General features: G+C 52.7%; 2 protein-coding genes across 15 annotated transcripts in view; one reads left to right on the top strand and one right to left on the bottom strand.

Moving 5' to 3' along the window:
• The first annotated feature begins 3,010 nt into the window (after window positions 1-3,010).
• Window positions 3,011-17,259, top strand: LOC104639846 (fasciculation and elongation protein zeta-1). Of its 12 annotated transcripts, none has more exons than XM_075774497.1 (10): window positions 3,011-3,102; window positions 5,636-5,953; window positions 10,139-10,235; window positions 11,414-11,500; window positions 12,256-12,454; window positions 14,218-14,489; window positions 15,084-15,164; window positions 15,551-15,626; window positions 16,164-16,229; window positions 17,091-17,259. In XM_075774497.1, exons 1-10 carry the CDS (start codon window positions 3,089-3,091, stop codon window positions 17,105-17,107), a joined length of 1,227 nt encoding a protein of 408 aa, XP_075630612.1. In that variant the 5' UTR covers window positions 3,011-3,088; the 3' UTR covers window positions 17,108-17,259. The 12 variants fall into 12 exon arrangements, with proteins under 12 accessions (XP_075630612.1, XP_075630605.1, XP_075630611.1 ...); XM_075774490.1 differs by having other exon boundaries at window positions 16,879-17,259; XM_075774496.1 differs by having other exon boundaries at window positions 12,226-12,454.
• A 1,515-nt stretch (window positions 17,260-18,774) lies between these two features.
• The window catches only part of PKNOX2 (PBX/knotted 1 homeobox 2), an 89,413-nt gene continuing 86,251 nt past the window's right edge, over window positions 18,775-21,936 (bottom strand). For all 3 annotated transcript variants that reach the window (XM_075774596.1, XM_075774595.1, XM_075774597.1), the window contains 2 exons: window positions 21,646-21,824; window positions 18,775-20,485 (listed from right to left, as the gene is read on the bottom strand). In XM_075774596.1, the coding sequence (XP_075630711.1) occupies window positions 20,238-20,485; window positions 21,646-21,824 (427 nt within the window). In that variant the 3' untranslated portion in view covers window positions 18,775-20,237. The remainder of the gene's footprint in view (window positions 20,486-21,645; window positions 21,825-21,936) is intronic.

The raw sequence follows: 21,936 nt of genomic DNA, 5'->3' as shown, positions 1-21,936 counted from the left end.
AACGTCAGAGCCCAGAGGGTTGTGATCAGCAGCGCAGAGTCTAGTTGGAGGCCTGTAGCTAGTGGTGTGCCCCAAGGGTCAGTGCTGGGTCCAGTCAACACATTCATCCATGACCTGGACAAGGGTACGGAGCGTGCCCTCAGCAAGTTCACTGGCGATACAGAACTGGGAGGAGTGGCCGACATACCAGAAGGCTGCGCTGCCATTCAGTGAGACCTGGACAGGCTGGAGAGTTGGGCAGAGAGGAACATAGTGAAGTTCAGCCAGGGCAAGTGTAGGGTCCTGCACCCAGGGAGGAATAACCCCAAGCACCAGTACAGATCAGGGGTTGACCTGCTGGGAAGCAGCACTGAGGAGAAGGACCTGGCAGTCCTGGTGGACAACAAGCTCTCCATGACCAGCAGTGTGCCCTCGTGGCCAAGAAGGCCAAAGGTGTCCTGGGGTGCCTTGAGAAGAGCGTGGCCAGCAGGTTGAGGGAGGTTCTCCTCCCCCTCTACTCTGCCCTGCTGAGGCCACATCTGGAGTTCTGTGTCCAGTTCCGGGCTCCCCAGTTCCAGACAGACAGGGAACTACTGGGGAGAGTCTGGCAGAGGGCTGCGACTGGAGCATCTCTTGTATGAGAAAAGGCTGAGAGAGCTGGGGCTGGTTAGCCTGGAGAAGAGAAGGCTGAGAGGGGATCTCATCAGTGCTTATCAATATCTAAAGGGTAGGTGTCAAGAGGAAGGGGCCAGACTCTTCTCAGTGGTGCCCAGTGACAGGACAAGGGGCAACGGGCACAAACTGGAACAAAGCAAGTTCCACCTGAACGTGAGGAAAAACTTCTTCCCTCTGCGGGTGACCGAGCCCTGGGACAGGCTGCCCAGAGAGGTTGTGGAGTCTCCTTCTCTGGAGAGATTCCAAACCCGCCTGGACGCCATCCTGTGCGACCTGCTCTGGGTGATCCTGCTCTGGCAGGGGGTTGGACTAGATGATCTCCAGAGGTCCCTTCCAACCCCTACCAGTCTGTGATTCTGTGATTTTACAGTCATATTTGCATTAATTTTATTGCATTAATTGTATATACCATGCTAGGAACAGCAGCTGTTAGAGGGTCAGTTACTTTATTTAGAGCCCTTCAGCCATGTGCTGTGTCCTATCTGTTTTTTTTTAACAGGCCATCTGGAGCTGTTATATGATGAATGTGGTTTTATTTTCCCCTATGATACCCAAATTATTACTCTAATTGTTTGATTAATTCTGTTAGAGGTTTCAGGGCAGGAGTAGTTTACTGGTTTACTATTAGGCAAGAAGGATATATGACATGCAAATTTATATGCACTATGGCAAATGATAAACTTCACCCTAACTATATATTGTACCTTAAGGCATGAGGTAATGATCATACGAAGTCACCGCGATTAGCAGGACATGCAAGAACAAAGCATCCAGAGGGCGAAGACAAACCTCTTCCATTTCTTCAGCACCACATGAAGGCATGTGATGCTCCAGCCAGGATTTGACAAAATTTCACTAAGCTTAACAAAAAACATTTCATAGTCACTTTCATAGAATCACAGAATCCCAGACTGGTTTGGGTTGGAAAGAACCTCCCAGCCCACCCAGTCCCACCCCTGCCATGGGCAGGGACACCCTCCACTAGCCCAGGTTGCCCAAAGCCCCATCCAACCTGGCCTTGAACACTGCCAGGGAGCCAGGGGCAGCCACAGCTGCTCTGGGCACCCTGTGCCAGGGCCTCAGCACCCTCACAGGGAAGGATTTCTGCCTCACATCCCATCTCCATCTCCCCTCCTGCAGCTTCAGGCCATTCCCCTTGGCCTGTCACTCCCTGCCCTTGTCACCAGCCCCTCCCCAGCTTTCCTGGAGCCCCTGCAGGGACTGGAAGGGGCTCTAAGGTCTCCCCGCAGCCTTCTCTTCTCCAGGCTGAACCAGCCCAACTCTCTCAGCCTGTCTCCATAGCAGAGGTGCTCCAGCCCTCCCATCATCTCTGTGGCCTCCTCTGGCCTCGTTCCAACAGCTCCATGTCCTTCTTGTGCTGGGGACCCCCGAGCTGGACGCAGCACTGCAGGGGGGTCTCACCAGAGCGGAGCAGAGGGGCAGAATCCCCTCCCTCGACCTGCTGGTCACGCTGCTGGGGATGCAGCCCAGGACACGGTTGGCTTTCTGGGCTGCAAGAGCGCACTGCCGGGTCGTGTTGAGCTTTTCATCAATCACCACCCCCAAGTCCTTCTCCTCAGGGCTGCTCTCCATCCATTCCCTGCCCAGCCTGGAGTTGTGCTTGGATTGCCCCGACCCACGTGCAGGACCTTGCCCTTGGCCTTGTTGAACTTCATGCGGTTCACGCAGTCCCACCTCTCCAGCCTGTCCAGGTCCCTCTGGATGGCATCCCTTCCCTCCAGCGTGTCGTCCCACCACACAACTCGGTGTCGTTGGCAAACTTGCTGAGGGTGCAGTTTCTCACCTAATACGAACGACCAAAAGCAGCGTGCTGGTGGGGAAACCCTTCTTCTGTCCCACCGCGGTGCAAATCGGCATGGAAAAGGAGTCAGCGAGAGAAGCCAAGGATGCTCATCCTCCTTTTGCAGCCCTGGAGCCGTGTAAGGCCAGCCCTTAAACCCGGCGTCAGGGGAAATTGAACTTAAAACCAGACCTTCGAATGGCTGCACTGCAAACTGTGAAGTTGCAATTTAGGAAAAAATAAAAAAAACCCAGTACATGTGAGCTCTAAACCATATTTATTTTAAAAACAAACAATTTATGGGGGGAGAGGAAAAAGATTTAATATTTTTTTGACCTGTTATTTCATCTTGATCTCAGGTGTCTTTTTTAAATTTCTGTTGACAATGTGTGTGCTATGTCTGTAGAGAGCTGCACGTGTACAAATAAACAGATGTACCTCGGGGAGGGGCGGCCTCAACAGTGTTTGAGAGACCAGAAGATGTCGGAGACCATCCCCCCCCCAGGGGGGGCACAACGTCAGGGCTCCCTGCACCCACCTTCCCGGTGACGTCACCCCTCCTCCCCCGCGCGTGCGCAGGGCGGTGCTGTGGCGGCCCCCCCCCCCCCCCCCCCCCCAGTCGCGGCGCGGAGGATGCGGGGCTGCAGGTGGGTGGGGGGCTGGGGGGGGGGGGGGGGGGGTCCGGGGCGTGCGATGGGGGGTGCATGGGCGTGCACGCGCGGGAGGAGGGATTTTGGGGTGCAGCGGGGGGGGGTGCATGCGGCGGGAGGGGTGCAAGGGCGGTTGCTATTGCGTGCAGGCAGGGGAGGGGGGATGTTGGGGTGCAGCACGGGGGATTGCACGGAGGTGCGGGCACCCCCGGGGGCGCGTGCGCGGGGGGGTGGGGTGTGGGGGTGTGGGGGGGGGTGCATGGGGGGCGCGCCGCCGTGGAGCATTGTGGGTAATGCACTGCGGGGTGCGCTGGGGGTGCGCTGGCGGGCGGGGGCGGCGTTTTGAGGGTGCATCGTGGTGCAAGCTCAGGGGTAGGTCCGGGGGCGCGTGCGGGGGGGGGCTCACGCCGCAGCGGTGCACGGGGGGGGGGGGGGGGCGCATTGAGCGGCGCATCGGGCGTTGCGTTGACGTGCACGGGGGAGGGGGGATTTTGGGGGTGCAGCACGGAAGGGCGTTGGGGTGCGGGGCGCCTCGTTGCATTGTGGGGGGGTGCCCGTGTCGGGGAGGGGGGGGTGGCAGCGGGGCGCTGCCTTCCCCGGGGGTGCTCCGCTGCGCATCAGCATCCGTGCAGGGGCGGTGCATTGTGGGATGCGCGCAGGCTGCGGGGCGGGGGGGGGGGGCACGGAGCAGAGGCAGATGCTTTGGGGGCATTTTGGGGTGTTTGAGGGGGGTGCAAGCACGCGGCTGCATGCGCGGGGGCTGCATGGGTGTGTGCGTGCACAGAGCTGCACGTATGGGGGGGTGCGGACAGCGGGTGCAGCGTGCGTGGCTCACGCGTGTGCAGGTGTGCGTATGCAACCGGGGAGCTCGTGTTTTGCAGGTGTCCGGGGTGGGGGTGCGAATGGTGCCGGCATGTTGGGGCAGACAGTGCATGCACGGCCTGCGTGTGTGGGCGTGCATGCGTGCACAGCGCCGCACGTGTGCACTAGGTGCATACTTGCACAGTGAATGGGGCACTGCATGCATCCACAGGGGCACATGCGTGTGCACGCATCCACCCCGACACGCGTGCGCCGCCCAAGCAAGCGTGCAGCGTGTGTGCACCTTCATCTGCACCCTTTTCACACATGCACCCCTGGATGTGTTACACACGTGCGTGCGCTCTGCATGCGTGCGTAGGGCTGCATGTCTGCAGAGTGCGCAGGCACAGGGTGCATCGTGCACGGTGTACGTACGTACACACCTTTACTGCGCTACTACTGGGCTTACTGCTAGATTACTGTTTGCTTCCTGTGAGGCTACTGCTAAGATACTGCTGGGATACTCTCAGTAACCTTGAGAGGGAGTAGTGATACTATCAAGGCACAGCTGAGATACTCTCAGGATACTGCTGGGATGCTACTAAGATGCTATCAGGAGTTTACTGAAATGCTGTAAGGTTACTCTGCAGACAGTGCTAAGGCACACTCAGGGTGGCACTAAGATACTGTCAAGATACTATGTGGATGCTGCTGGGGTACTGCAATAACACTACTGAGGTACTGTCAGGGCACTACCAGGATACTATCAGGACACTACTGAGAGATTTCCAGCATCTTTCCAGGGCTGATACTAAGATACTATTATGAAGGTACTACTGGGGCAGCGCTAACACACCATCAGGGTACTCTCAGGATACTACAACAGATACCATTAAGTTGCTTTCAGCATTGTACTAAGGTAATATCTGGATATAGCACTACCAAGATACTATCAGGATGCTACTAAGATAATAGCTATATATACCATTACAACACTATTAGGACCCTGCTCATATACTACTATCAGGATGCTGCTAAGATGTTATCAAGATACTGCCTGGATACTCCAAAGATACCACTGAGATACTTTCACAATACTATTGAGGCACTACTAAGATACTACAGGGCCATTACCAGGATACTACTAAGATAGCATCAGGGTACTACTACAATACTATCAGGATATTATCACAATGCTGCGAAGGTGCTGTAAGGACATACTACATACTCAGTAGGATGCTGTCAGGATGCTAGTAGAATATCAGTAGGATACTTCTGAGATACTACAAAGGCACTAGAAAAGATAGTGGTTAGATACTTCTGGGATACTATCAGGGCAGCACTCAAACTTTTGGGATACTGTCAGCACATTACTGATACTAGCATGATACTTTCAGGCCACTACTAAGATAGTGATACAGTATAAGGATACTGCTAATGCTACCAGTTCAGTAAAAAAGGTAGTGTTATGATACTTTTTATATACTATCAGGGTAGCACGAGATACTTTTGGGCCACTATCGACTCTTTGTTGCTACTAGTAAAGCACTACTAGCATAGTGTCAGGATATCAGCATATTTCTATGAAGAGAGACTAAGATGCTGTTGGGATACTACTAGGATACTACAGAGATACTGTTGGTTGTGTAATAGCCCTGGCAGTAGAGTTTCAGCCAGCACGGCAGCAGCAACGAGAAGAGAGAGCCCTGGTGTTGTAACCTGTGAGTAGCACCCTCTCCCCGCAGCTAAGCGGTGTGTTGGCGTGGAGGACGATGGAGGCACCCCTCGTAAGCCTGGAGGAGGAATTCGAGGAGGGCCCTGTGGACGATGGGGGCACCCCGCAACGCGCTGCAGACCCGGCGCTGGCTGAGCTGGAGAGCTTCTCGGCCGAGATGATGAGCTTCAAGTCCATGGAGGACCTGGTGCAGGAGTTCGATGAGAAGCTCACTGTGTGCTTCCGCAACTACGATGCTGCCACCGAGGGTCTGGCCCCTGTGCGGGGGCATCTCCAGGCGCAGGAGGAGGAGGAGCGCCTCCAGGATGAGGAGTGAGTAAGGCCCCCCTACTCCTGGGGACATGTGCCTCCTTGCACACCTGTGAAATCCACCCCCACCCCCCCTCCAGTGCAAACTGGCTCCCTGCGTTGCAGCGTGGTCATACAACGCAGCAAAGTGGTGGGGTAGTAACCTGTGAGTAAGCCCCCTCACACCAGCTGCCTTGCACCCTTGCGAGACTTCCCGGACCAGCTCCCCGGATTGCAGCACGGTCATGCACCATGTCAGGAATAGCCCTGTAGTATCCTATGTCAGGACTCCTTGGGGTCTTCATACTGCCTTGCATGCTGGCAAGGTACACCACATGCAACTCAGCCCCTTGCATCATGGTGCAGCAGCATGGAGTAACTGTGTAGTATCCTATGAGTAGCTGTGTAGGATCCTATGAGTAGGCCACCATTGAGCCCACATACCTCCTTGCATGGTCATGAGATATCCCCCCCCACCCAGCACGCAGACCAGCCTACCCCATTGCAATGTGCTTCTGTAGCACATCAGAGTAGCAGTGTAGTATCCTATGAGTAACACCCATCTGGGGCCTATTGCGCCTCCTTGCAAGATCACCACCACATGCAAATCAGCCCCCTGCGCTGTGGCGTGATCGTGCAGCACCTTGGAGTAGCTGTGTGGGATCCTTGGAGTAGTGGTGTGGCATCCTATGAGGAGGCACAGTGAGGTCCCCCATGTCGCATTGCAGGAAAGCCCCCGGGGGGGTAAGTGTATACCATAAGTAAGGTGTGAGTAGATCTTAGCCTCCTGCTTGCAACGTGCCGGGGGCAGCCAATCTGGGACAAAAGCCCAGCAGTCCTGCCACAATATAGTGGTATTTGCATTAAAACATACATTTTCATTAAAAATCTTTTTTCGTTGTTGCAGAATGCTGATTTTTTTCCAAATTTGTGTGGTTTTTTCCAGCGACGTTTATTCATTAACACCTTACTAATGGATTTTTGGGTTTTTAATTGGGAATATTCCCCAGACCACAATTCCTAACACTCATTTTTTCACCATGCAAAGTGGTCATTTTCTACCCAAAAGCCCCCAGATCTTGTTTTGAGGTGGTTTGGGGGTTTTTTTTCACCAAAACCCGCTGAGGCTGAATTGATTTTTATAATTGGCAGAACTGATGGTTTTTCAGAGAAAAAACGCATTTTGGCCCTGCGCCGGGAGCACCGCGCTGTCGCCGGCAGCCGGCTCGCGGCGCCGCTTTGTGCTGCTTATTGTGTCTTTTTGGGTCAGTTTGGGCAAAACAGGGCTTTTTTTTTTTTTCCTCCCTCTTGAATGAGCCCTGTGTGCGCAGGCGGGGGATGGGCTGGGGCCTTAAAGCTGATGTATTTCCCTAATTATTAACCAATTCTGGCCATAATTAACCCAGAAATCTGCTGCTGCTGGTTGCCTGACCTTGCAGGGTGCTGGCCCTTTAAGAGCAGAAAAAACCCCAAGTTTTGGGGAATAATCACTTATTTTTTCCTTATTTGCTGCATTTTTGTTAAAAATGGGAATATAGGGGGTTTTGACATACGCATTTTTGCGCGTTAATTGGTGAAATGTGTGATTTCGTGGGGAACTGAGATCAGCTGAGGAGGGAGATGAGAGAAACACCAAAAATGAACAGTTTTGGGGCTGGGGAGGGGCAGGCAGTTTTGGGGTGATTTAGGGAGAATCGGGATGTTCGTGGATGTGGCACCATCTCGGACTAAACCCACCATTTTTGGTGGGAAAATGGGTGGGTTTGCCTCAATTAGAGGAAATTTTCTCATCTCTTTTTGTGCCTTTTTCCTAATTTTTGACCTTTTTCCTCATTTTTGACCTTTTTCCCAATGTTACCACTTCTTGGTTCTTTTCTCCCATTTTCCCCATTTTTTTCTCTTCCTCCTTTTCTCCCATTTTCTCCACTTTTCCATCTTTTTCCCCATTTTTCCACTCATTCCCCCTTTTTCTTACATTTTCCTTTTCCCCATTTCCCCTTTTTCCCCTCATTTTTTCCTTTTCCCCTCTTTTACCCCTTTTCCTCCTTCCCCATCCCCCATTTTACCTTCTTTACCCCTTTTCCTCCTTTTTCCTTCTTTTTGCCCTTTCTCATTTTTCTTCCATTTCCCCTTTTGCCCCCATTTTTCCCCATTTTTCCCTTTTGCCTTTTCCCCCATCTTCTCCTTCTTTACCCCTTTTTTTCCCTCTTTTCTCCTTTTCCCTCTTTTTCCTCCTTTTTCCTCTTTTCCCTTTTTCCTCCTTTTTCCCCCTTTTCTCCACTTTCTCCCCACCTTTTCCCTGCTTCTTTCCTTTTCACCCTTCCCCTCCCCTTCTCCCTTTTTCCCCCTTTTTTCCCTTTCCCCTCTTTTTCCCCTTTTCCCCCCTTTTCCCTTTCTCTAGTTTTTCCCCCTCTTTTCCCTTTTTCCTCCTTTTTCTCACTTTCTTCACTTTCTCCCCCCCCTTTCCCCCCTTTCCCCCTTTCTCCACTTTCCCCCTTCCTTCTTTTTCCTCCTTTTTCCTCCTTTTCTCCACTTTCTCCCCCCCTTCCCTACTTTTTTCCTTCCCCCTTTTCCCTCCTTTTCTCCCCTTTTTCCCCTCCCCCCCTTTTTCCCCCTTTTTCCCTTTTTTCCACATTTCCCCCTTTTTCCCCTTTTCCCCTTCTCCTTTTCCCCCTCTTTTTCCCTCTTTTCCCCTTTCTCCTCCTTTCCTCCCTTTCCCCCTTCCCCCCTTTTCTCCCCCCTTTTTCCCCTTCCCCCCCTTCCCCCCTCTTGTTCCCTCCTTTTTTCCAATTTTTTTCCCTCTTTTTCCCCCTTTCCCCCCCTTTTCCCCCCTTTTCCCCTTTTCTCCACTTTTTCACTCTTTTCCCCCTTTTCCCTCCCTTTTTCACCTTTTTTCCCCCACCATTTCTCTTTTTGGGGTGTTTTGGTGCATTTCGCAGTATCAGGACCGTGCTTTGGGGCACTTTTGGGGTTGTTTCCAGGTGTTTCAGGACTCTGGTCGATTTTGGAGGGTTTTGGGACATCACAGCTGTGTTTTGGGGTGTTTTGGCTTATTCCAGGGGGTATTTCAGAGCAGCATTTTTGGATGTTCCAGGGCCATTTTTGGGGTGTTTCAGGGCAGTTTTGGGTGTTCTGGGGCTGTTTCAAGGTGACAATTTTGGGGTGTTTCAAGGTGGCGTTTTGGGGCATTTCAGCATTTTCCAGAGCAGCATTTTGGGGAGTTTTGAGGCATTTTAGGCATTGCAGAAGCATTTTGGGGTGTTGGGCAATTGGGGGATGTTCTGGAGCATCGCGGAGGCGGTTTGGGGTGTTTCTTTGGGGTATTTTTGAGGCATTTTAGGGTGTTTCTGGGCAATGTTTGAGGACAACATTTTGGGGGCTTTCCCAGTGGCATTTTGGGGTGTCAGGGCAGTATTTTGGACCATTCGAGAGTTTTTGGGGTGGCGGGTTTGGGACAGCATTTTGAGATGTTTCAGCGTGCTCTGGGGCAGCATTTTGGGGCACTTTGAAGCAATTTGGGGCAGTGTCTCAGGACAGGAATTTAGGGTGTTTCTGGGTGTCCCAAAAAGGGCATTTTGGGATGTTTTGGGGCACTTTAGGGTATTTCAGGGGTTTTTTGGGGATGGTGGTTTGAAGCATTTCAGGGTGACATTTTGGAGCATTATGGGCTTGGGGGACATTTTTGGGTGTTCCAGGATGGCATTTTGGGGCATTTCAGGGCATTTTGGAGCTTTGGGACCTTTAGAGGCATTTTGGGGTGTTCCAGGGCAGTGTTTTGGGGTGTTTTGGGGCCTTTCAGAGGGTATTGGGGCTTCAGGCCAGTGTTTTAGAATGGCATTTTTGGGTGTTTCTGGTGCTTTGGGGGCATTTCAGGGTGGTCTTTTGGGGCATCTGGGGACATTTGGGGACATTGCAGTGGCCTTTTTGGGGGTATTTTGATGGCAATGTTTGGGGAGCATCTCAAATAGGGCAACTTTTTGGGGTATTTCACGGCAATATTTCATGATAATACTTAAGCTTTGGGGTCTTCTAGGGCGTCGTTTGGGGTCTTGTAGGGCATCATTTGGGGTGTTTTGGGATATTTTGGGTATCTCAGTGATGTTTTGGGATTTTGGGGGGGCATTTCAGGGTGTTTTGGGCCTGCATTTTGGGATGGCTTTCTGGGAAGCAAGGTTTTGGGATTGCTGCTCACCACCCACCTCCCTGCAGGGTCTGGGATGCTCTCACCGACGGCTTCGCCCCCCGGGGCTCCCCCCGGCCCTGGCTGCTTGCTGGGGCTGAGGCCCCCGACGGCACTGACCCCCAGGTACAGCTGTGACCCCCCCTTGGCTCCCCAAATCCCCCCCCGTCCCCACATGACCCCCTGGCGATGCTTGACAGCTGTCAATCAACCCCAGGGCTCAGCAACCGTCAGAGCACCGCAAACTACCCTAAAAAAATGGCATTTTGGGGGTGGCGTAGCACCAACACAGTGGATGTCCACCTTTTAGGGTGAAATCACACTGAAACGGGCAAGGTTAAGCATTTGGTTTGGCAATCTCATCTTTGATAGTTTGCCCCCAAGCCAGGGATAAGGTGGCATATTTTTTTTGGGTAGAAAATGCTGTTTTCTTTGTTGTAGTGAGTTCAGGCTGTGGATAGCTGTGTTTGGGGTTGTGGGAGGGCTGCAGAGCTGCCCCAAAATCCAGTGAATTTAACCCGTTTGGATGTTACACACCCTGTTGCTAAAGGGGGGAGAGAAGGTAAATTTCTTGGGTTATTTTCTGCTAAAAAGCTGAAGTAGACTGTGAAACGTGGTTAAAAGAGAAGATGCCTCCCTGTCCAACATCTCCACCCATCACCTCCTCATCCAGTGTCCCCAGCATCTCCACCCAGCATCTCCAACATCTCCCCACCCAGTGTCAACGTCCAATATATTAATTCAAACATCTCTCCATCCAACGTACTTATACTGCTCCCTGTCCAACTTCCCACTCCTATGTCTCCATCCAACAACTCCCCATCCAACGTCTCTCTGTCTCCTTGCAACACCTCCCCATCCAACACTTCCCTGTCCATCATATCCCTCTCCAACATCTCCAGCATACCCATCTAGTGTCCCTGTGCAAAGTCCCTATCCAAACTCCCATCCACATCTCTGTCCAACATTTCCCCACCCAACATCTCCATCCATCTCTATCTAGTGTCCCTGTCCAACATCCAATGTTCCCATCCAACATCTCCATCCAATGCCCTCATCCAACATCTCCATCCAGTGTTCTCATCCAACATCTCCCCATCCAATGTCTCCCTGTCCAATGTCTCCATCTGACGTCTCCCCATGCAACCCCCTGCCCCCATGCAGCGTGTCCCCCTGAGCTCTGGTTCCCTGGTGGCTCTCCCTGTGCCAGGGCCAGGGCCGTGTCTGTGTCCATGCTGGGGCCATGCCTGTGCCGCGCCGGGCCTGCGGTGCCACCACGGCCGCCCAGCCTGTGTCTCCTGCAGCTCTGCGAGAAGGAGGAGGAGGAGCTCACTGAGAGGAGTGAGCAAGACTCGGGCATCAACGAGGAGCCACTGCTGACAGCTGAGCAGGTACCCCTGGCCCCATGGGCACCCGGGTGCCTGCGTGTCCCCCCAAAAGCCAGGCTTTACCCACCCCCATCGTGGCCCCAGCCCTCCCCGGCCCCATGGCCATGTGCTGAAAGCGCAAAAAAAAAAGCCAAATCCTGTCATCCTGGGACGTGGGACACAGATTTGGATGTAGACGGAGGTGCAGGTGGTGGGTGCCGGTGTGGGGTTTGGGTGCAGATAGGAAGGTGGGGTGCGGGTGCTGGATGCAAATGGGTGACGTGGGATGAAGGGCGAAAACATGGGAGGCAGAGGTGGGATGCAGGTGCAGGGTGCCAGGTGCAGGGTGCAGGTATGGGATGCAGGGTGCAGGTGCCAGATGAAGGGTGCAGGTGCAGGGTACAGGTGGAGGTGCTGGATGGAGGGTGCAGGGTACGAGTGCAGGATGCACGGTGCAGGTGCGGGGTGCAGCTGCCAGGTGCAGGGTGCAGATACGGGGAAGGGGATGCAGATGGAGATGCAGGGTGTGGGTGCTGGATGAAGGGTGCAGGGTGAAGGGAGCAGCGTGCAGGTGTGGATGCGGGATGCGGGTTTGGGGGTGGGTGCAGGTCTGGGGTATGAGTGCCCATGGGGGGGTGGGATTTGGATGCAGCTGGGAGTGTGGAGTGCAGAGGGAGGATGAAGGGGAGGATGGAGGGTGCAGGACACGGCTGCAGCGTGTAGGTGCAGGATGTAGCTGTGGGCTGCAGGTGCGGATGGAGGATGCTGATGCCCTGCAGGTCATCGAGGAGCTGGAGGAGCTGATGCAGAGTTCTCCTGACCCCGAGGCCGATCCTGAGGGTGATGAGGACGAGGAGGAGGAGGAGGAAACCGAGGCCGATGCTGAAGGCGAAGGCGGCGGTGGGGGCACGGAGCCCATCCTTTTGCGTGAGCTGCATGCTTTCTCCCCTGCCTTCAACAACAACTGCTCCCATGAAGGTACGGCCAGCAAAACCCTGGCCAGTCACTTTTTGGGGCCAATTCCAGCCAAATTGGACAATCGAATCTCTCTCCGGGCTTCAGGGCTGGCTTGCTCCAGTGTTCACACACTGTTTGGCCAGGAGGGGGCTCTTGGCAAAAAAAAAAGCCTAGTCTGGCTTTTAGTATTGCTTTAAATGCACCTGGGGTTTTGCCAGGAGCGCCGTGCACTTTGCAAAATGCCTCGTGCACCACGCGTTTTGCTGAATGCATTTTGCTGAACACGTTGCTCCTTTCCTTAAAGCACTTGGCATTTTGCAAATTTGTTAAATGTGCTGTACGTTAAATGCTGTACATTAAATGCAGCATGCATTTAACTGATTGCACCGTACATCATGCAGTGCATTTCTCTACATGCACCATACGCTGGATTTTTCACGAATGGAAAAAGCGCACGTCGCTAATCACCCCAGGCATTTTGCTAGTTGCGCATTCCCCAAATCGCGCAGTGCATTTCATTTATTGCACCATGCACATCACTAATTGCACCAGGCCATTACTTAATTGCTCTGGGCGTGTCATTTATGATGCTGGGCATTTCGGTAGTTGCACAATGTATTTATTTATTGGTGGTCCAGTAAGTGCACTGTGCATCTCATTAATCGCATGGTGCATTTTAACAGTTTCAGTGTGCGTTTCACTAATTGCACTGTGCATTTCATTAATTGCCCTGGGAGTTTCACCAAATGCAGTGTGTGTTCACTTGCACCAGGCGTGTTACTAATTGCACTGGGTACGTCACTAATTGCTTCATGTGTTTCACTCATGCACTATTCATTTCACTAATTGTCCCAAGCACGTCATGTATTTTATCAGGTGTTTTACTAATTGCACCAGGAGTGACACCAACTGCACAAGACACGTCACTAATTGCACTGTGCATTTTACTAATTGCACTGGGCACGCTGCTAATTGTACTGGGCGTTTCCCTAGTTGCACTGCACATTGCACTTCCTGCGCTGGGCATTTCACCAATTGCACAGGGCAGCGCGCTGTTAGCCCCCTATATCTTGATAATTGCCGTGTGCGTCTCACTAATTGCGTAATGCAATTTTATAAACTCCAGTGTGCATTTCCCTGATTGTGCCGGGCATTACACTAATTGCAGCGGGCATTTCCCTAGTTGCAGTTGCATTTACTGCACTGGTGCTTCACTAGCTGCACTGGGCAGCACACTGATCACCCTGTGCGTCTTAGTAATTGCAGTCTACATCGCACTAATTTCACGAAGCATTTTGCAAACTTTAGTGTGCATTGTCCTAATGGCACCATTCATGTCAGTGATGGCACCAGGCTTTTGAGTAATTGCTCCAGGCATGTGACTAGTTGCACCATGCATTTCACTTCTTGCACTGGGCATTTCATTTATTGCACTGGGTATTGCACTTATTAGATTGTGTGTTGCACTTATTGCACTGTGCGTTCCACTTCTTGCATTGGGCATTGCACTTATTGCACTGGGCATTTCATATATTTCACTGGGCATTTCATTTATTTCACTGGGTATTGCACTTATTACATTGTGCATTGCACTTCTTGCACCGTGCATTCCACTTCTTGCCCTGTGCATTGCACTTATTGCACTGAACGTTTCACCAGTTGCACCGGGCAGCCCGTTAATCGCCCCGTGCACCTTACTAATCGCACCGTCCACGTGTCTTAATGGCGTGGCGCATCTCCCGGTGGGCGCGTGCCCGTCTCTAACCGCGACGCCCGGGTGGCAGGGCTGGGCCAGCTGTCGACGCGGGAGCTGGCGGCGGCGGCGGGGCGTGCGGAGGCGGCGAGCCGGGCGCTGTCGGCGGAGCTGGTGGCGCAGTTGGCGCGGCGGGACGAGCTGGCCTTCGAGAAGGAGGTGAAGACGGCCTTCATCGGGGCGCTGCTGGCCGTGCAGGGGGAGCAGCGGGAGCAGCGGGAGGCCGCCCGACGCCGCCGGCGGGACAAGGGGCTCAGCCTGCAAGGAGGGCGTCCGGAGCGCGGGAACCACGTGCTCCGGAAGGTGAGGGGCACCGCGGGGACGGGGGATGGGGGGACGTGGGGACGGGGGCGCTCGGGATGTGGGGGGGGGGGGGGTGGGGGCACGGCGGGACAGGATGGGATGGGATGGGATGGGGGGACGTGGGGCAGGGGGATGCGGGGACAGGGGAGAGGGGATAGGACGGGGGATGTGGGGATGAGGGACGTGGGACGGGGATGTGGGGGGACAGGGTGGGGGCACGGGGGGACACGGGCAGGAGGATGGGGGGCGCAGGGGAGTGGGGGGACGGGTTGGGGGACAGGGGACAGGGCAGAGACATGGGACAGGGGGACACGGGGGTGAGGGATGGGGGTTGAGGGTTGGGGGGTATGTGGGGACGTGGGACAGGGATGTGGGGACCGGGAGGGGTGACCATGGATGGGGCAGAGGCACCAGGGCGATGCGGGGACAGGAGAGAGGATGGGGCGTGGGGACGGGGGGGACAGGGGGACGGGGGGATGTGGGAAGGGAACGGGGGAATGTGGATGGGAGCCAGGGGGACGTTGGTGCCCAGGGAGGTGCCACGGGTGATGTCGGCATCCCGGGGAGGTGACAGGGTGACGCGTGTGTCCCCAGCGCTTCAGCATGGAGGGCATCTCCAGCATCCTGCACTCCGGCCTGCGCCAGACCTTTGGCCCCGCCGCCAACGAGAAGCAGGTGCCTTTTTCCCCCCAAAATTGCCCAAATCTGTCCCCTTCCAGCCCCCCCCATCCCATTCCCCTGCATCCCCCAAACCCCTTTGAAAATAACTTTTAATTTTAGAACCCCGCTCTATCACGGACATCATGCTAATCCAGCTTGCAAAAATCACCATTTTTCATCCCAAAAAATCCTTCCTAAGCAGGGGTTCGCATTTGGGCAGGTTTTGCAGCGTGCAATTAATTCAGTACCCCCAAAATACCTGCAAATCAAATGCAATCACAGGAAAATTGCAGATTCCGCATTTGCATCATTTTGGGGTGGTAAAAATTTGCAACAAATAGGCAGTTTTGTGCCATCTGGGTGTTTTTTGGGGTGGTTTTGGGTTTGGTTTTTTTTTGCAGTACCTGAACACGGTGATTCCCTACGAGAAGAAGGGGTCGCCACCCTCTGTTGAGGACCTGCAGATGCTCACCAACAGTGAGTATTCATTCAAGCTGCTGTTTTGGAGCAGAATTGGACATTTTGCAGTGGCGTGGTGGATTTGGGATGCAAACGTCCACGTTGCATTCCTGCAGTGGCTGTGGTTTGGGCATATTATTGCAAATTTTGGGTGCAATACCATTGTTTTTTGCATTGTTGCTGCACAGGCAATTTAAGGCGCAATCACCTGTGTTGCATCATCGCAACAAAGCCCATTTTGGGTGGGTGGGGAGACCCGTTTTCCAGCATGGCAGCACGGCCAGTTTGCAGCAACACACACACACACCCCCCCACACACACCCCCCCCACACACAGCTTTGCACCCTATAGCAGCAACAATTTGGGGGTAAAACACCCATTCTGCATTGCCACGGACCGGCTGGTTGGGGGTGAAAGCACTTCTTTGGGATATTCTCAGACCTGGTGCATTGTGGGAAACTCTAGCAGTGTTTCTATGGCGACTGTGGGGCTGGTATTTTATGGGAAAAGGGACATTTGGGGAGGCCAGGCTCACAACTCCTTTCCCCTTCACAGTCCTGTTTGCCATGAAGGAGGGGAACGAGAAGGTGCCCACTCTGCTCACGGACTACATCCTCAAAGGTATCTGCTCGCCTCCTGTGTCCCACGTGCATCCTTCCTGCCCTCCCCGTGTGACCCTCGTGCCTCTGTGCATCCACCACGGCTCCCTTCTGCACCCGTCTGCATCCCCCTTGCATCCTTCACGCGCCTCCTGTGCATCTCCCTTGTGGCCTTTGTGCATCCCTTGCCCGTCCCTCATGCATTTCCGTGCATCCCCGTGCATCCCTTAGCATCTCCGGTGCATCCTTCCTCAGTGAGTCCCGGGTACATCCCCTGTGCACCCCTCGTGCATCCTCGCGCACCTTCGTAGATCGCTGCGCATACTCCCTGCACCTCCCTTGAGCTGTTACGTGGCCCATCTGCTCCCTTCACCCAGCCTCGTGAACCCCTGTGCACCCCCTTTCACCCCCCCCGTGCACCATCGTGCATCCCTCCTGCATCCCGTTCATCCTCCGTGCATCCCCTGGGCACACGCAGCCCTTGTGCAGCCTCCTGCAGCCCTCGTGCAGCCCTTGTGCCCTCTTCATGCACCATTGTGCCCCTCGTGCATCACCCTCACAGCTCTTGTGCGCTCTTGTGCATTCCAGTGCAAGCCTGTGCATCGTTGTGCACCCTCACGCACCACTGTATGTGTTCATACATCATTGCGCATACTCATACCCATGCACAGTTGTACGTCCTCATGGATCCTCATGCATCCCCGTGCACGCTTGTGCATCATCATGGATACTCATGAATCCCCGTGCATACTCGTGCATCATCATGGATCCTCCTGCATCCCTGTGCACGCTCAAGCATCACCGTGCACCCACGTGCAACCCCGTACAGCCCTGGTGCGTCCTCATGCGCGCTGGTGCACATCCATGACCTCTCTCTTTGCAGTGCTCTGCCCAACCTGATGCAGCGCTGCCCTCACGCCCCCCACCCCGGCGCCCCCCGAAAACGGGGCCAAACCTGAGGAAAATGGGTCGCCTGTGCCCCCCCCCCCATGCCCACACTCCCCCCACCTTTGCACAGCTGGGAAATAAATAATTCGTTTCATTAATTAAGCAACCGGCCTCCGGCATCTTCATCCCTCCGCTTGTGACGTCGTTTTGCAAGTTTTTGATAGAAAAAACCACACTTTTTTGGCAGAAAACACAGGCAAGGACTTTGCCGCGATGCTCATGAATATTCAGTGTTTTATCAAATATGCAAATTTCTGGCTAATGAGGTGCTGGGTGCTCAGAGCCAGCTGCAACACCGCAGGCCGTCGCTGCGATCTGAGGGGTAAAATTTGGCTGTAAATTCCATTTTGATGCAATTTTTGCCCATTTTTCGATTTTTCCATAGCCCCATTTTCTGCTAAAAATTATACAAAAGTCACCTTTTTTTTTTTTCCCCCAGAAATCAATCCATTAATTAGCAATGACTCATTTGGGAATGGAGCGGGGGGAGTGGCCATTCTGGGGGGAATTCCTCCAGTTTGGGGTTTGTCACTTATTTTGGGGTACAGTCCCTAATTTGGGTGTCATTGCCCATTTTTGGAGAGCAGCATCCATTTTGGGGGCAAATTCTGTCATTTTAGGGGAAGTCACTTATTTTGGGGAGATTTACTCATTTTTGGGAGTGTCACTTTTGGGAAGAGTCACTCACTTTCAGGAGGCTTGCTAGTTTGGGAGAGCATTTTGGGGGAACGTCATTCATTTTGGGGGAGCATCATGGTTTTGAGAAGATTTTGGGGCACGCTACTCCAAAACACTAATTTTGGAGGAGAGACACTAAATATTTGCAGAGCATCCCTCATTTGGGGGAATATCGTTCATTTTGGGGAAGTATCATTTTTTTGGGAACACTTTGATTTTGGGGAGCACTCCTCATTTTTGGGGAGCAGAACATGTTTTGGGGCAGCATCACTCATTTTGGGGTGGGTCACTCCTTTTTGGGGAGCGTCCTTCATTTTTGGAGAACATAACTCATTTTGGGCTGAACAGCACACATTTTGGGGGGGGAATCACTCATTTTTGGGGGGATTGCCCTGTTTGGGTACCACCATTCCTTTTTGGGGGACATCCCTCATTTTTGGAGAATATAACTCATTTTGGGGGAGCACCCCTCATTTTTGAGAATATAACTCACTTTGGGGGAGCATGACTTATTTTGGGGGGAGCACGGCATATTTTGGGGGAGAATCTCTCATTTTGGGGGGGGATTGCCCTGTTTGGGTACCATCATTCCTTTTTGGGGAGCATCCCTCATTTTTGGAGAATACAACTAATTTTGGGGGTCGCATCACTCATTTTGGGGGAGAATCACAGATTCAAATCTGTAGATTAAAATCACATCAAAGCTCTTTTGGGGGGGGATATCACTTTTTTCAGGGGGAAGCATCACTTTTTTGGAAATGTAACTCCCATTCACGCCGCATCACTCAATTGCGAATTTGGGTCAATTCATCCATTTTGAGGCTGATTTGTTTTATTTGCGGAGGGATTTGCCGATTTTGGGGGGGGTTATTCACCCATTTTGGGGGTTTCTCTGCTCCCAGGAAGAAGCTGCCAATAAAATACAGCTGCGAAACCTCGTCTCGTAGCACTTTATAATAAATGACCATGAATTAATACTAAATTACAATGAATCCTTTATGAAATTACAGATTACATTCACACCAGATCAGTATCGAAAAATAGGCTTTTCTGCCCATTGCATCACTCTTTTTTTTTTTTCCCCCAGTTGCTGTTTTGTTTTTTTTTCTCAACTCCTCAAGAGCCAAAAAAATAAAAAGGACAAAACTGGCAAAAAGCTGCCAAAAAAAAAGAAAAAATTAATATCCTTCTTACAGAAACCTGCATTTACAGGAGGAACCTGCAGAAGAAAATTCCTTTATTATTTTTGCCCCGCATCGCCTGGGTTTGCTTTTGTGTTTCCCCTTGCGCCACATTTTAAGGCGAAATTCACCCTTTTGCTAGCATTTTTAAAAAAAAAAACCCAAACAACAAAATACATGATTTTTTGCAGAGCTGCCCTCCCCCATGGCTTGTTTGGGGTAAAACTCCACCGTTTTTCCACGTGGGTGGACAGTATCGGGGAGAAAACGTCTTTCCAGCGACAATATTGAATTTCCTTCCAGCTGGGCAAATCTTGGGGGGGGGGGTTGCCGTTCAATTTTGGGTGAAAATCTGCATTTTTAAACCCCTTTTTTTTCCCTTTTTTTTTTTTTCCTGACTCGGTACCAAAATGCCCTGGGAAAGTCTCGCTCCTGGCACCCCTCGCCCCAACTCCGCGTCCAGTCTCAGCCCTTGAGAACGAGGATGGGGTGGGTTTGGGTTTTGGTTTTTTTTCCCCAAATTCGACAGGGGTTTAACACATAAATTAAAGGATTTGGGGGGATTTCCTCCATTTTCCAGAAAGTTGCATCCAGAGTCACCAAACGGCCGCAGCATCAGGGCCAAAACGGGGAGATTTGGGCAATCCGGAAGAGTGCGAAACCCCCCTCAGATCCGACCCGAAGCAGAATTTGCACTCGCTGATGGGTTTTCTTTTTTCCCCCGTGTGCCAGTATTTATGCCTGTGAATCACGGGTTTTTTTGGGAAAAAACCCCAAAAAAGCATCAGTCCTGGGGTTGCGGTTTTTTTGCACCGAGAAATCCAAGTGATGGATGCGGTGGCCCACGGTGAGAACCTGGTGTCGCCCACCAGAATCGGAGCATCACATGGGGAAGACGGCTTCCCCTAAAAACGCTTTTTTCTTACCAAAAATGAAGGGGAAAAGGGGAAAATAAGAATAAAACCTGGAAAAAAAAAATTATCTGGCCACAATATGTGCCCTGTAAACATGAGTCCTTCACTTTCACGCGCCGTTGTTGTGGTCCCCGCGCTCCCGTGGGCAGCCGGGACATCCGCCAGCGCCTCCAATTTCCTTTTTTCTCACCAATTTTGTTTTTGTTCTTGCCGGTTCTTTTTGGCTTTTTTTTTTTTTTGGGGGTGGGGGTGGGGGTAAGTTTTGTTTCCGGTGCCATCAATGATTTGGGGAGGGCGCAGGAGGAGCTGTTATTCCAGCGAGTCACTGTGGTCCAAGCCAAGGTCGGCGCCAGGTGCCGCCGGGAGGCCACCAGGCTCTTCCTCCAGCTCTTCCTCCTCTTCTTCCTCCTCCTCCATCTCGTCCTCGTCCTCGTCCTCCTCCTCCTCTTCCTCGGTGCCGTCGAGGGAGTCGTCATGGGCTGCCAGCATGGCCTGCTGCATGGCCATGGTGGCTGTGGCTGATGAGAGGGGTTGCAGGTTGTCCATGCTGAGCGAGCCTGAAGATAAAAAGAAATAATATCAATAAGGATTCCCCAAGCTAATAGAAAAAGGACAAAAAAAGTGCATAAATCAAGAACAGCCCAAGCATGAAGCTGAACCTAGAGAGAGCACCCACCTGCCCCAGCCACGCCCCAAGGTCCAACCCTTAATTTTTTTTTTAGCTAACGTATCTTCATTAAATAACAAGGAACCTTCATTTTTGGGCAAGTAGGTGCCCAAATTGGTTGGGCAGATAGAATCACAGAATCCCAGAATGGTTTGGGTGGGCAGGGACCTCCCAGCCCATCCAGTCCCACCCCCTGCCATGGGCAGGGACACCCTCCACTAGCCCAGGTTGCCCAAAGCCCCATCCAACCTGGCCTTGAACACTGCCAGGGAGCCAGGGGCAGCCACAGCTTCTCTGGGCAACCTCTGCCAGGGCCTCAGCACCCTCACAGGGAAGGATTTCTGCCTCCCATCCCATCTCCATCTCCCCTCCTGCAGCTTCAGGCCATTCCCTCTGTCCTGTCACTACACTCCCTGACAAAGTCCCTCCCCATCTTTCCTGGAGCCCCTGCAGGGACTGGAAGGGGCTCTAAGGTCTCCCCACAGCCTTCTCTTCTCCAGGCTGAACAACCCCAACTCTCTCAGCCTGTCAGATCTCTTTATCCTCTCTTAATTTCCACCTTCCCTTCTCTTCATCTTCTCTCTTCTCATCTTGTCTGGTCCATGCTCATCTCTGCTCTCTTCACATTCTCTTCATCTTACGTGCTCCTCTTCATTTTCATCATCTGTTCTCTCTTCATCTTCGCTTCCCATCTTGGCTCATCTGTCTTCTCATCTCCATCTTTTCATCTTTTTTTCATTTTGGCTCCACTCCTCTCCCCATCTCCCCCTTTATCTCCTCCCCAGCACCTCAGGAGATACCCCAAATGATGCCCCACAGCAAGTGACCCTTGAGGGCTGTTCCTATGCCAAGGAGATGGCAGCGCCCCATTGCCATCTCCCTCGTGATGGCCAACTGGAAGAACCTTCTTGCATGGACCACCTCTTCAACATATGTTTCCCCACAGGGGGATAAAGACCTCTAGAAATCCTTAATTACCAAATCTTGCCATACTTTAACACACAGCCACAACACCCAGGAGGGGCAGGGGCTGTCAAGGTTTGTCCTTACCATCAGGATTTGTCCCCGAATTGCCACCCTGCTGCTGCAGGACCCCAGCGGCAATGGAGTTGGGCCAGAACCTCTGGGTGGGCCGGTGCTGAGATTTGATTTTCTTGGCTTTGGGGGCTGGGTCTGGGTTGCTGGCATCAAGCATTGGCTGCAGGATGCGCCGTCGGGCGTTTATGAACCTTTCCAGGGAAAAGAGACCAGTCAAGACAATAAGAGCCATTACACGGATTTTTGCATTAAAACAACAGACATTGTAAAAATGTAATGAGTTGCAATATAAAACCCTTTTGA

Source organism: Balearica regulorum, chromosome 23 (genome assembly GCF_011004875.1).
Source record: "Balearica regulorum gibbericeps isolate bBalReg1 chromosome 23, bBalReg1.pri, whole genome shotgun sequence".
NCBI classification, from domain to species: domain Eukaryota; kingdom Metazoa; phylum Chordata; class Aves; order Gruiformes; family Gruidae; genus Balearica; species Balearica regulorum.
This window is presented reverse-complemented; position numbering and strand designations above follow the sequence as displayed.

Excerpts from the sequence above, each read along its gene's own strand:
- LOC104639846 (XM_075774488.1), top strand. Across the intron at positions 5,954-10,138 it reads GAGCGCCTCCAGGATGAGGA|GGTCTGGGATGCTCTCACCG; the intron begins GTGAGTAAGGCC and ends ACCTCCCTGCAG. Across the intron at positions 10,236-11,413 it reads CCGACGGCACTGACCCCCAG|CTCTGCGAGAAGGAGGAGGA; the intron begins GTACAGCTGTGA and ends TGTCTCCTGCAG.